Source organism: Punica granatum, chromosome 2, assembly GCF_007655135.1.
Source record: "Punica granatum isolate Tunisia-2019 chromosome 2, ASM765513v2, whole genome shotgun sequence".
NCBI lineage: Eukaryota > Viridiplantae > Streptophyta > Magnoliopsida > Myrtales > Lythraceae > Punica > Punica granatum.
Genome location: NC_045128.1, coordinates 1,151,182 through 1,165,792, shown reverse-complemented (window position 1 = coordinate 1,165,792; position 14,611 = coordinate 1,151,182). Strand labels below are relative to the sequence as shown.

The 14,611-nt window shown below is 35.8% G+C and overlaps 2 protein-coding genes across 4 annotated transcripts; one reads left to right on the top strand and one right to left on the bottom strand.

The window, feature by feature from the left end:
- On the bottom strand, positions 1–1,706 carry LOC116196423. The gene is made up of 2 exons (XM_031526128.1): positions 971–1,706; positions 1–860 (listed from the first exon to the last, which is right to left on the bottom strand). The coding sequence occupies exons 1-2, from the start codon at positions 1,564–1,566 to the stop codon at positions 395–397; spliced, it is 1,062 nt and encodes a 353-aa protein (XP_031381988.1). The 5' UTR covers positions 1,567–1,706; the 3' UTR covers positions 1–394.
- An 8,483-nt stretch (positions 1,707–10,189) lies between these two features.
- On the top strand, positions 10,190–13,646 carry LOC116197867 (protein PHR1-LIKE 1-like). 3 transcript variants are annotated; one of them, XM_031528124.1, is made up of 9 exons: positions 10,190–10,346; positions 10,685–10,863; positions 11,307–11,807; positions 12,042–12,198; positions 12,330–12,406; positions 12,502–12,547; positions 12,685–12,742; positions 12,902–12,971; positions 13,066–13,646. In XM_031528124.1, exons 3-9 carry the CDS (start codon positions 11,331–11,333, stop codon positions 13,396–13,398), a joined length of 1,218 nt encoding a protein of 405 aa, XP_031383984.1. In that variant the 5' UTR covers positions 10,190–10,346; positions 10,685–10,863; positions 11,307–11,330; the 3' UTR covers positions 13,399–13,646. The 3 variants fall into 3 exon arrangements, with proteins under 3 accessions (XP_031383984.1, XP_031383982.1, XP_031383983.1); XM_031528122.1 differs by having other exon boundaries at positions 12,024–12,198; XM_031528123.1 differs by having other exon boundaries at positions 11,294–11,807; positions 12,024–12,198.
- Positions 13,647–14,611: the final 965 nt, after the last annotated feature.

The window sequence follows — 14,611 nt, the reverse complement described above, 5'->3', positions numbered from 1 at the left end:
TATTCCATATGCACCCTCCACAGTCCACAAGAGCCCAGCCGATCTACATTAGTCCACTAGCTCCCGAACTCAAGGCAAATGTTTATGCAATTCATCTGTCTCGTGCTATTAGGTCAACGTCGATCGGTCCCATCTAGCCATCCCTGTTCCTAGCCAGGAGCCAATTAAATTTAGAGTTATATATCCAAGAAAAAGGTCGGATATATGTCGATATATATATAACTCTGATTAGTATTCGGGTTTTCTCACTTAGACTTTATATGATTACACAAGCCTTGATCGACTTAACCATGCATATTATAAAAGGATAATCGACTTAGAGAGAGCTGTCTAAGGCGGCTCGCATCTTCATTTAGCCTTGGGTTCAAGTTTAGTCCGTCCGTGGCAAAGCAGATCACTTATGCTTCTTCTTGTTGCCGCCACCGCCACCACAGCTAATGGCGAACTCACACCCGTATGCATTGCCAAAGCACGAAAACAGCCCGGCCCCTCCGTCGCTGTGCCTTCGCCTCCGTGCATGGCCTCCTCTAGGGTTTGGCTTCCCGCTCTTTCGGTCATACAAAGGTGGAAGTTCCGTTCGCCACCTGTCTATCTTTGTCTTCAGCCCCTCAGCGCTCTCTGTCTCTGCCATTGTTTCTAACAGGATCGAGCTCCCGCCGTCGTCATTGTAAGCATTTGCCCGCCTCGGATAGATACCCTTGGCTATTGCTGCAGCCACGATCGAAGCCGATGGCCCGATGGATGACACTAGGGAACCCATACCAACCACGCTTCCGGCACCTCTATGCCTCAACCCCACTTGGGATCCATTAACCATGGATTCATTATACACCGAACTCGCCGGATAATACGGACAGAATCTGCTAGGATAATATATGATTGAGAATTTATTATTCGATAATGGTAAATGATCTTGTACGAAGTCTAACATAAACATATGTTAGTAATTCAATTGGTTTTTTTACGGTACCTATCATCAGTTCTCTCGCTATGGGATCGCCACAACTGGATCTTCTTGTTGTTAGGGTTCCTTTGATCCTTGACGGGCAAGTTCTTTTCCTTTCCCTTCACCGTTACTTCTGTGGCGCCATAGGTCGTGACGCTGACCTCCGACTGGAGCGGCATGCTCCGAAGGGGGGCATTAATGAGCGAGACCCCGATGTTCATCGTTCCCTGCGGACGACCTGACGGGCGGGCTATTTGGAGGGTGAAGAACCGCGTGGCGGTGACGTTCCTGTTCAGCTTCCTAGCCGAAGGAGGGACGAGGTCCGAAAGTCGGGCACGGACGATGCCAGTGAGTACAACACGGAGCCACGTGAGGGCGTAGATCTCGATCGTGACTTCGGAGGTGTTGGACTCCAAGGCAGCATCATCGACGCGGAACACAAACTTCTCGTTCCAAGTGGGGTTGGCTGCGCCGTTCTCATCCACGCGTGTCGTGAGCTTGCGGTCGGGCGTGACCCACGCAACAGCATAGGTGCGCATGGACTTGGACACCGGGGCCAAGTCCTGGGCCGAGATCAGGCTGAGCTCCAGAAGCCTCCCGGTGGAGACTTGAGGAGCCATTGATGTCGCACCTCAAGCGGCAGGGTTTTAACCAATGGAAACTCTAGGTCAACGAGACGTGGAGGCCGGTGGCGTCAGGGAAGGCGGCGTTCCAGCCCACACGCCACCGAGGATGATGGTGAGGGAGGTAAAGAAGAGGTCTCTTTTGGTCGTGGTCCTAGGAACATTTGATTGAGGGGAATTGTGTGGACTTAAAAGAGAAATGGTTTTTGTTAAGACAGATGGGTCAGCGCGTATTCTTAGGGAAGTCGTCAATGAAAATTTGTTCCTATCACCACTATTTTCTTGCATTTTGACAGAGGTTTCTGGTTGTCTGCTCCTCTCCGTTTTCTGTCAGTTTTCACTTTGGATTTTTTTTATACCCCTACAATAAAGGGGAAAAAAAAAGAAAAAGTTATAGCAAGAAGAAATTAGAGCAAAAGGAAACGGAAAATTTATAATTCCAGATGAATTAAATAAACATAAATTAGGTTTCATCATGGCCGTACATTGCGCGATCGTTTTTATTTATATACTTTGATTGATTTATATTTTAAAAAATATCATTTAATGATGACTTTTTACTAACTAATTTTGTACTCTATATTTTCTCTTGTTATACTGTAAATTGAATTTACAAAGTTTGTACTAATTATAGATGGCATGAAATATATAATTGGAAATTAACCCAGAAAAAGATACATACTAGTAATTGAGAATAGCTTTAATATCTATTATATATATACCATGTGACTGGTTGTCAATGAAAAAATCTTACTGAAGATATTTAAAATGAAATATTTTGTAATAAAATTTAAAGGTATGTAAAGGATGGGAAATATTTTAAAATCGGAGTTCAAGAAATAATACAAAGAAGAAATGATAGAAACAATATTTGATAAAGTCTATTATTCTTTATTCACCCAAAAAAATATAATACTCTTTCTTGGTGAGTATCCTGGTATCTGAAACGGACCATGCTTAATCTAGTTCGAGTCAAGTGGGCTCGCTAAAGGATAAAGCTCTCACAATCAAGAATTTTCTTCATTCATCACAAGATTTGAATTTGAACCTTATCTTAAAGAGATAAGTGTTGAATCGCTTGCACCAACTTTGTTAGTAAAGCTTATCTTCTTTTGATTATGTTTTTTTTTTGTCATTTTAGGTTCATTCTTTTGAGTGCATCTATGGACACTATTTCACTTCAGTAATTTGCTTGATTTTTTTTTTATGACAACTTTGCTTGAAGAATGTTTTTATATATTAATATAATTATACATTATTTCAACCAAATAATAATATTGATTCAAAAAGTTTCAGTTGATTAAAATATATTCTATCAATATGTAAAAGAAAAATATACATAATTCATCTATGAGAATATTAGCCTAATAATATAAGAAAGTTCGGAAAAAATGATATGTAATAATAATCAAGGAGAATTTTATGCCAATTCAAGAATAATTAATAAATATTTATAATAATAATTTATTTTTAATGATTGGGAATGAGGAAAGAGAAAGATGGTGCAAATGACGCAAAAGAGATATGAGGGAGGCTTTTTGGGGTTTGGGAGATTTCGGGGATGGCGATAGGAAAATATTTGGACATTTAAGAAAAATTGAATAATTAGAGAAAATTTTGAAAATTCTAAAATTAATGTAAATATTAATGGGAATATTAATGTACGGGATGCAAAGAACCAATCAACCATGCTGAGAGTTTACCAAAGAGCTTATGTTAAAGCTCTCATAACTTCAATATAGAAGGCTCTTGTGAAAATAGTAATATTGAGGAAAATTTCATTACTCAAATCCAGTGTTTCACCCAATTAATTGTTGAGTCCCAATTAAACACACTTCCGTATCATTCCATTCTCAATCTATTTTATTGGTGAAAATTTTAAATGATTCTATCTACTGACATTGTGAGAAAAAATCAATAAAAATTATTTGATGAAAAATAATTATGACAATTATCCGAATAATTAGTACCAATTTCTCCAGTTCATATAATTTAATTGGTGTTTTTTCACGCCACGTAGCGCAGATAAGATTACCCAATAACTTTTCGTTTTATTGACACATTGACCGCATTAGCTTCCGTGAAGCCTGTGATATGATATTGATGACCTTTTTAGAAGATCAACTGAATAACTATAGCATCTTTTCATCTTCATGACAGATATAAAAACGTAGGTATATTATTGTTGCCATCTCCCATATTCAAGTCCTCTTTCCCTCTTTAACATTACTAAAGGTTAACTTCTACTAATGCGGGGACATTTGCACATCAGTATTTAGTTGATGATTTGTAAATAGGGTCCTACAGTGAGGGCCTTTCGTGTCATTGTTTGACGTATATCTATTTTGCTTGTGATCGAAAAACTTTTAAGTTTTTGAAATTAAATTTATACATTCTTTTGGTAAGGAATTATATTTATACATAAGTTGCGTTCCAAACGACAAATTAGTTTTTGTGTTCTATTTACATTTTATGTGAAAGAACAATCCAATCCTCTTGAGTTTGTGGAATTCTATATCTTAAGGAGAATCTCCTGTAATTTTTATAAGTGATATTTTCAATCAAACAATTGATGACATTTTAAACAATTGATTGATATATAGTCAAATAATATCTATATTCTCTGTTGCTTTTAAAACTGGGATGTTCATTTTAAGAAAAGTGCAACGCCAGTGTCCTACTTCTACCAGAAACTTTTATATCATTTACATGTAATTATATTATGTTATGTTATGTTATTTTGTATTTAGGCTCTTCAATTAATGAGGCTTTCAGTTAGTTGACTGATCTTAATCTATACAATTATACAGTTAATTAGAAGAAAGGTTTTTATCTAACTCTTAGTTTCCAAAAAACTCCTTAAACATAATAATAACCACATGATTAAAAACATAATTATATAACTAAAGTGGATTAGTTCAAGCGGTTCGCACATGTTCTCCTTAAATAAGGTCTCGAGTTCAAGTCTTGTGAATGGAAAAAATCTACGCTGGAAAAGCTCTATCCCTTAGTGAGTCAACCCGACTCGACTAGATTAGTCGGGATCCAATTGAACTTTCGAATATCATGATTTCATACTGAAAAAATATAATGTATTTATAACTTTATCTACATAATTACCCATTTTCCTAAATGTTTTTCTCCCACTCCTCCCCCCTCACTTCTCCTCCTCTCCCCATTTCTTCTGTTCCAAGCTTTATCCGTCCATTTCAATTTTTTGTTACTTTTTCCTTTTCTTTTTAATTTTATTTATAATAAAATTTTAAAGAAATTTTATATACCCCTCTCAAATTTGCTAAGGCGATATTTGGACACTATATATAAGTTTTTAATTTTTTCATTACATGTTTTATGTCATCCCATGCATAACACAGGGGATCGCTAATAGTTCTCAAAGAAAGGAGGGAATCCTGTAGTAAAAAATTTCACGACACTAATTAGTGAGGATAATAAACAATCCAATTTATTAGATCTAATATTACATCTCCATTCAAAACGCATAGCAAAACCAGCGCAACCAAATCCTGATGAAACAAAGTGATGCCAACCAACACTGAAATGACCAAAATATTGAGCAAATCGATAGATTACAATTGTGGGACTCACATCTTATTTTTGCAGTAATTCAAAATATTTATCAAATGCAATAATCTCACCTTTTGACCTACAAACTAGGTAAAATGATTCTATAATTAAATTGTTCCTTCAATCTTCACTTTCCTTGTATTCTAACCATACTCGAACCAAACGTGTCCATGATGTGATTCCGGTGACGATAAATGATGATCAGATTACCCATTCCATTTTGGCATTTTATATATGTATGTATATTTTGTGCGAGAAAGGGGAAGATTGAGAGATGGCAATTGAAAGAATTATATGTGGAAGTCAGCAATCAATTAATTCAACCTGCAACAATTTAATTCGGGCAGACAGATTGTACAGAAATTTTGAAGATTCGATTAACCATAAAACGCATAATTACTGGCGGAGAAGTCTATGTGATGATTTTTCATTGCGCGGACGGAGGTTTATCATCACATAAGTTTGGCGTCTATCTTAATTACCTATATACTATATATAGACAGATTGTCCTCAAAAAAAAAAAAAACAAAAGGTTAACTTCTATTAAAAAGAAACTATAAGAATTGCAAATCCATGTATGAAACTATATACGGGAAAACAAAAAAGGGCAAGTTCAATGGATAGTCAATACTTCGATTACATCGAGGAACAAGCCAGCCCCAATCTGATATCCCATATTGTCTTTCATCCACAAATTTAACTCGAACCATTTCTGCTTCCAATCTTATATTCTTATGAATGTTTTTTCCACTACACAGGGCATATCCTTTGTCTTAGATACGAATATAAGTACATTTTAATGTCATGGACTACCCTTTATACTGTTAGGTCAATTTGCAAAAGAAGTTCTAAATAGTTCATTTTGAAAGACGTGATTTTTGGGATAATTCTCTCACTAATAAAATGTATTTTTTATGATATTTTTTTCTCCATTGCCACTGCAAAATTATTATGCTAGTAGCTACGCATTATTGCGGTTTGAAAATTTTGAATAATGTAAATTTATTTTTAATTTGGAAAATTCTGAAATAAATGTAGATAAATATTTGCGGATATAGATAGTTATAGAGTTTTTAGATGTAAAGCTTCTCTTTTTCCCTTCTTTGCATGAAATATATTGATATGTGTGTATTTCATGTTGGAGCCTAAGTACGTAAAAATGAGTAAACGAAAAAAATTAGAAACATTGTAATTGAAAAGGAAGTTGCTATGAGGATATATGGGACTGCGTTTGTAAAAAAAGGGGAACGCGTTTAATTTAATTATCGTTTGGCTTCAGCCCCTTCTCTATCGGAAAAACATAAAGGAACGGGAAAAAGAACTTTGTAAAGGTACAATACTAAACAAAATAAGAAATGAGTTGGTTTTGATTTTTAAGCACCTGTTTTATTCATAAATTTGTTAGTAGCTTTATGTCTTTACATACATATAAGAAATAACAAGAAATAGGCAGAGTTTTGAGCCCCAAAAAACAAAAAATAAAAAACAATGGGGGGGTGGATAAATTGAAAATCCAGCTATGTATCTTTTATATGAACTTCATTGGAATTTTACTTATAAGTATATATGTTGTCCGCTAAAATTTTAAAAAGATCTTCGCATTTTGCTTAGAGTAAAGGTCTCACTTACATATATCCTATCAAGAATGACGATTCATACTTCGTATGAAGATTATCAAATCTTTTCATACTCTAAATCACTCTTAAGTCCTGTTTGGTACAACGGAAAGGAATAAATTTTTGTATGGTGACTATAATTATATTGAGAGAAAATTATTGATTTTTAGATTGAACTATAATGTTAACTCTATGAAAATAAAGTTATTTGATAGCTTTTATGCATTTATTTGGAGTTAAATTCTCGAGTTTAGGTTAGTTTTAGTAGGTTTATAGCCTAATTAGCATACATTTACATTTTGGTAGGATTTTAGACTTTAAAGAGCTTTTTGGAGTTTTTAGGTATTTTGGGAGTTAGTTCATGAATTGAGTTTTTGCAACCTCTAAGAGTGCGTTTGGATTGAGAGTTGAGTTGAGTTGAGTTTTGATTTTAATTGGTTTGTAATGATTGTATGGTTGAATTATGAGAAAAAGTGTGAAAAATAATAAATAATTGAGAGAAAATAATGATTGTGTTGTTGAATTGTGAAAAAGTAATGAATAGTTGAGAGAATTTAATATTAAAAATTGAATTGAATGGTTAAAAAAATTTTAAAAATAAAAAAAGTAATGATTGTGATGTTGAATTGAAGATAAGTGGAGTTGAGTTGAATTGAGTTGAATATTTTTCCGAAAACAAACACACCCTAAGTTTTCGGTATTTTGAACAGGCTAAACTGGAAGTAAAAATGGTACAAATTGCATATCAATGGAAAGCCCATCGAGTTAGGAGCGTAACAGTTCAACAACTCGTCAATCAGAGTTCGGACAAGGAAGATATGATTGAAAGAAATTCAATGTGCGACAGAAATTACAGACTTGGACGACCCCCGCGAAATTGGAGGGTTGCTGCCTTTAGCTCACTCCGACTCTTTTTAGTTCAAGATTTTTCTGGATACTAATGGTGTGTTTGAATTCAGAGTTAAAGTAACTTTAATTTTGATTGTGGAAAATGACAAATGATATGTGATTATAAATTTGATTTGGGAAACGTGTGTTTTTATTGTGTAGTGTGTTGAGTTAAAGTTAAAGTTAGAATTTTTCACTTGGGAAATGTGTGTTTTTGTTGTGTAGTGTGTTGAGTTAAAGTTAAAGTTAAAGTTAAAATTAAGTGTTTGGGAATCCAAACAGGACATAAGAGTTCTAAGAGGAGGTTAATAGTGGAGATATTTTTACATATTTTTAATTAGATAGTTATAATAATTCTAGAGATAAAAAAAATCCTATTTAGGTGGTTTAAATTAGGAAACAATATCTTTTCATAGAGAGAGATTTCGGACATTCTAGGGATGGCCTTTTTGGACGTTTAACCTAGAAAAAAAGTGTTGAACGTTCATTCACACGTAGAAGGGAGAGACATGAACTTTGGGAGCAAGAAGAGGTGGAGATCGAGATCGTGACAACCGTGGCTCGAATTGAAGAACCGGCTAAATTATTCTTTCTCATTTTTCTTCCAACCCTTGTTACCATGTTCATGTTTTTTTTTCTAGGGATTTGATATTTATCTTTACGATCATGAGCTAAACTCCTTATCTAGGACTTCAATGGAACCTAGTACTTTTATATAAAATTTTGAATTATTTTCTCTATATCTATTGAATTCGATTGAATTGGTTATTCTATCTTGTTCTTAATGCGATTAATTGTCTGATCACCAATTAATTTTATTAGAAAATCTAGAAGAGCTCGGAAGAGGATATTGGGTTAAGTTGTGGATATGATAACCTAAAATTAGTTTGAGTTGGAAAACCGACTAATTCGTGTGAGAGATAGGAATACACCTAAACATTTTAGTTAGTCAATTAGGGTTTTAGGTAATTCGATACAGGGAATACGGTTTTGCAGTACTTAGAAGAGACGTAGAAAGATTATAAAACACTAGGTTAGTAATTCATGAATTTGATAGAATAGGGAGATAAAGACAGATTATGTATAAGGTACTAGGAAAAATTGATAGTTCTAGATTCATCTCCATCGATTTTACTCGTATTTATTTTATCGCTTAGATTAGTTTTTAGATTTAGTTTATTCCACTTGTCAAAAATTGATCGTATGTAAAAAAAACTAGTTGTGATAGTTTTGCTAATTTATTGAGGTCTAGATCAGTCTCCATGGGACGATACTCTTATTCACTCAATATTACTTATTCGATAACGTGCACTTGCGTTGATCATATTTTTATCGCAACATATAGAAATATGAATGATTAAATTTAGTTTGAATTATTTTTCATAATATCATATCATATGTTTAGATATATAAAACTAAAAGAAATGGTGGAATGAGCTCTTAAGTTTTTGAATGAATGACCATCTGTCATGTTGTGAAAAAATATTTCTCCAAATGAAATGTACTTTCTAACTCACACAAGTGTCTCCATATAAAAAATATAGTAGGAAAATATATTTCTATTACGTTTCATTCTCGTATACCAAACGGGATATTAGTTTCCATCAAATATATAATTTAAGTTTTATATAACTATGAAGATAAACATAAATAAGTGAAAATTTGTAATTTAATAAAGATTTTTGCATATCATCCTTGATATATCATATGCTTAGATATATAAATTTCGTGCAGCGTCTAGTAAAAAAAAAAAGAAAAGAAAAAAAGAGGGGGAGAGAGAACTAAAAAGCGAAGTGAGAAAGGAAAGAGCATTTTGACGAGTGGACCAATAAAAGAAAAGGTTCTTAACATCTCAACTGTGGCCCACCGGCGACCTCTCTCTCGGTATCATCGGCTTGCCGCTCACACCATCACCAAAGCCCTCCTTCAAATCACAACCGTCCGATTTAGTCATGCACAACGTCCACGACAAAATCTACGGTCAGAGACTGATGAAGAATCTGTTCTGCTCAGACGCGTCTCCACCTGATAACAACCGCGATGGGAAGACAGAAGTGGCCGAATACGTCCTCTCTTGCATCATTCATCATTCCCCTCGAAATTACCCACAAAGGTTCTTCGCAATTGCCACTATGATGCTCCAATTAATTAACTTATTTATTTATTTTAATTTTTTATTGTTGTTTGTTTATTTTACTTTTGATTACGAAGAGACCATTGCCCAGTAAAGTTATCGAGACCAAAACAAAGTAAACACTCCAAATTCTTTCGATCGAAAATTGAAAGTGAAACATCTTTGATTATATATAAGGGAGTCTCCTACGCTATTGAACTTAAATTTAATCGTTACTTCTTCAATGCGATGAAGAGGCAATTTCAATCTATCAAATTAAAGATGATATATGATCGGATCATGTCCATAGATTGCTTTTATTATATTGATTATTAATATTAATTATTCTTTGTATTTTCTTTTTGGAAAGTATTATTAAGTCAAGAGGGCAAACTTATTTTAAGAAAAAATAATTAATTTAAAAAAAAGAAGAAGGAAGGGGCCAGTGTCAATCAGAATCTCCGTCTTCGCCCTCTTCTTGTTCGAAGCTATGGCTGTTCCTTTTCGATTCTCTGCGTCCGCTTCATCGCCAGCAGCAGCTCCTCCTGTTTCATCGCTCCTCAGCTCCCCCTATCGTATGGAACTTCATCTTTCTTTCATGCTCCCCACTACTTCTTGCTGTCGATTCTCCTCGTTCTATGTTCTGCATGTGTTCGCATAATTACATCGTGTATGTATTTTTTCGATACCCAATTGGGAATCTCATCCAAAAGGGTTTTCTCCCATTCAATGGGCGCTTGCATGCGTGCGTCATGGAATTTTAACGTAAGAATTTGTTCTTCTCTTGTTCGGGGCATTCATGGCGCCGAATTGGCGGTTCTGTGCTCGCGGTATGTGTTTGTCTTTCGTTGTTACCCTTCGACGATTGGAAATTTACGTGCTTTCTGTGTTGTTGTTGTGAATCATTCATCAGGGATTGATCGAGGATCCTGAAATGGTTGGGCTGAGTTGAAAGTGGCCAAATTGATATTAAGCTTTAGGTGGCGAAAGTGAAACTTTCGGTGGTACGGAAGGTTTCTGTGGAAATTCGTATGAGAAATTTCGCCTGATGGTAATTATCAGCTGAGCTGAGAGTCGGCTCTGCTTTAATTGGTAAGTATGGGTGATATGCAGGGACCAAGTTGTTAATATGAAATTCAGGTTCAGATTTGGAGTCTGCTTGCTGAGGGAGAGAGCGAAAACAATTGGCCGAAACCAAATCTAGTTCGTTCAGATATTTGGGAGTAGACAAAGATTTCCTGATAAGTATCTGCATATAATAAGCAATAAAACGGTGCTCATTAGGGGTTAATCTATTGCCTGTTGGTGCTGAGAGAAATGGAATGTAAGTAATGAGGTAGTATTCTAGACAAGCTTGTACCAGATGGATCATTAACTGAAGTTCAGTTCATTGATATTCGATATGGACAATAAATTTTACAGGCCATCTTTATGTTAGGGTCGGGGTCTGAGTTGCTGGTTGAACGGAATTTATGAAAAGCACGTGTCTCATCTTCCCCTTGTTTTTTTCATTCCTTAATAGCTACTCTTTTCAGATTTCGCGAACCAAGAAGCTGATAATGCATCCCCTTTACCCACAAACGACTCAGATGTTCTCTGCAAACAGGATCTGTGGGAACACATGCCCACCTAGTTCGGGGTTCCCCAATGATATATATTACCCTCCCGCTTATTCTGACCTGCAGCATGAAAGGCATCATTCTCGTAATTCTCCTTTCATTCCTCAATCATCTACCAATGCACCTTCCATGTGTGGATCCCAATCTCCGCACCTACTATTGACTGATTGCTCTGAAGAAAGCAGAGGAGTCCCATGGGATACGGACTCGCTCCAAGAATTTTTCAATTTTTCCGAAAATGCCCCTGTCCAACATACTCAGGTAGAGGTTAGCAGCGACGTCATGGCAACTGACGACCAGCCAAAGAGAATTACTTGGCAGGAATTGCCAGAGCAGGTGATATCTGTTGAGGATGCGATGGATTCGGATTGGAGCAAAATTCTGTCGAAGGCTGCTACTATGGACCCAAAACCAAAGGTTTACTTCTCATTTCACCTCGGAGTTTTAATTACCCTGATTTCTACGCGTCTATTCCATCCCTTTCTCTTTGTATTATTCCAGCATCTGTCTCAAGCCTGGCTTGCACGTGATGGAGATCTGCAAAGCTGGTCTTAAAATACATAACTGATACACATCCATAAAAGTTTAAGCATTAGAAGATTGGTTTGCTTTAACATTTCCTAAATTTCTTAGGATGCTCCTCTGCAACAGCCCCAGGTTCATCAGCTACAGCCTTCACATTCAGGAGAGTTCTGCATGGGTCCCCCCCAACAGTCTACTGCAGGCTCAAGCAAACCTCGCATGCGTTGGACACCAGAGCTTCACGAGTCCTTTGTTGAGGCTGTCAACAAGCTCGGTGGTAGTGAACGTGCGTATTGATTTTGATAACCCTGTATAAAAGCTGGGATGTCATGGGAAATCTCATTCTTTCTATTATCATTTTTCCCGTTTGAGGAGGAGGTGTGTGATTTTCTGTTGACTTATGATCTGAACTTTCAGGGGCTACTCCAAAAGGTGTCCTAAATCTCATGAAAGTTGAAGGCCTTACAATTTATCATGTAAAAAGCCACCTGCAAGTATGTCTTGTTTTCAACCGTTTTATTTTTGCATTAATTTCATGATCATTTTGTTTTATGCTTATGATACTGTTGAAATATTTTATGGTTTCCAGAAGTACAGGTCTGCCCATTTCAAGCCAGATTCGATAGAAGGGGAAGGTGAGAATCCTTTCCTCTTATATTTTGGGAAAGTGAATTCCTCTTTGTCCTGATTTTTGCCAAATATGAATGAGGTCAGAATTCAATTGTGATTCCCTTCTATTGATTTCTTTACTTATTAAATGTTTTGTGTCCAGAATCGTCGGAAAAGACATCGGGTACTGTCGAGGACATGAAATGTCTGGACTTGAAGACGTTAGTATATTATTGAGCCCCAATCTTAAAATTACACTGTGCTTTATTAATTTCTATTCCTTGAAGTATTTACATTTCATCATGCATAGACTAGTTCATACTTGGATACTTTGGCAATAATATTGAAATAAAAGATTTATCCCTTAATTGTGTTTGTAGGAGCATGAGTATCACTGAAGCATTGCGTCTGCAAGTGGAAGTTCAAAAGCAACTCCATGAACAGCTTGAGGTAAGCATTTTGGTGTCTAATTAAAGAACAAAGCCCAAAATTTCATTCGAAGATCATAATGACTATCTTTAATTTCCACGATCTTATGCTGCAGATTCAGAGGAAACTTCAGCTGCAGATTGAAAAGCAAGGAAAATATCTGGAAATGCTGTTAGAGAAACAGGGAGAGCTCATGGAGGACAGCAACATAAAGGCCAATTCATCTGCGGTATCAAACACCAGTGGGTCCAGCCTCATGGAAGGCAAGACAGAAGTCTCAGAAGTGGATCACGCGACGAAAGGACTGGATGTGAGGAGTGATGCCTCTTCACTCGAGGACATAAGTAAGAGGAAGAAGGCTTCAGAAACTATAGTAATAGAAGATGATGACTGGGTTAATGGTCACCCAGGTGTCTCATCCGCGAAGCGAGCAAGAGGGGACAATTAGTGAGATGTATGTTAGATTCGTCATTTCGCTGCTTTGGGTGCACTCACTGCCATGTCGAGACAGACATTGAGAATAAATTTGTACTTAGGGGTTCTATAAGCTGTGCAAACAATAAGAGGCATCCATTTTCCATGACAAAGGGCTCTTTTGGGTGCATTTGAATGTGGATAAAGTCATGTTTTATCTGTTTGAGAAGGCTAATAAATGAGGGGAAATCAATGGACACTTGAAGTGACCCTTAAATTGAAGGGTCATGACCATTTCAGTCGATCAAAGTTGATGAATTTTTTCCACGATTTCTGCATCGGATCTAGTGACGATTGGAATTAGGAGCATATTGAACCATTGGTTAATCGGTATGCTAGAAAGAAAGGAGAATCCATGTGCTATAATCAGGGGTGTGCACGGATACCGGTTATATTCGAAACCGGTCGGAGCCTATAATTAGGGTAGGGTTCGGGTAACTCCTATTAAAGATAGAGTAAGATCCATGTATTAAAATAAGGAATCGATGAAAATTAGTTTCGATTTCGGTTCGTATTAAAAATAGAGTAAGGTCCATGTATTAAAATAAGGAATAGATAAAAATCAGTTCCGATTTCGGTTTTTGCATATGGAGTACCTAGAATCGGAACCTATACTCGAACCCTGATAATAATTTCTTCCATTATATATTTATATATATTCAGATGTTCTTATATTTAAAAAATATACTCACTAATTTAAAAAAAATCTAAATGTATGTTAACATTATGTTTTGCGTAATTACTGATTATGAATGAGACAATTTCGAATTTATTTAGCGAGACAAAAAAATTTACAGGTTCCAATAGGGTACTCGGAACCTGTGGTATAATATAGGTTCTGAGTATGTTCCGGTTCTAAGACTCAACAGAATATAGTCCGGTTATCTTGGAATTTGTCCCTTACAGGTAAGGATCCAAGTACCGTATAAAAAAAAAATACTCGAACCCGCACACCCCTAGCTATAATATAAGTGAATTTTTAATAAGTCCTTGGAAACCCAAATTGGTCCAAATTGATCCTCATTTTTCTTATTTAGCTTAACGCGATATATGATGAAGATATGGGAGTGTTTAGGGTCAGAAGGATCCTAAAATGGGGACATTTTTATGGACCTTCTAAAAAATAAAAAGATTTTTATTATTTAGCAAGTCATTTGTTATCCGGTAAGAGACTTGTTATATTTAAC

What these genes read in the sequence shown, in the direction of transcription:
- LOC116196423 (XM_031526128.1), bottom strand. Translation starts at nt 1,566, where the DNA reads ATGGCTCCTCAAGTCTCCACCGGGAGGCTTCTGGAGCTCAGCCTGATC. An exon ending in AGCGAGAGAACTGATGATAG is followed by an intron (nt 861 to 970) that starts GTACCGTAAAAA and finishes TTATCCTAGCAG; the next exon opens with ATTCTGTCCGTATTATCCGG.
- LOC116197867 (XM_031528122.1), top strand. Translation starts at nt 11,331, where the DNA reads ATGCATCCCCTTTACCCACAAACGACTCAGATGTTCTCTGCAAACAGG. An exon ending in CTATGGACCCAAAACCAAAG is followed by an intron (nt 11,808 to 12,023) that starts GTTTACTTCTCA and finishes TAAATTTCTTAG; the next exon opens with GATGCTCCTCTGCAACAGCC. An exon ending in CAAGCTCGGTGGTAGTGAAC is followed by an intron (nt 12,199 to 12,329) that starts GTGCGTATTGAT and finishes CTGAACTTTCAG; the next exon opens with GGGCTACTCCAAAAGGTGTC.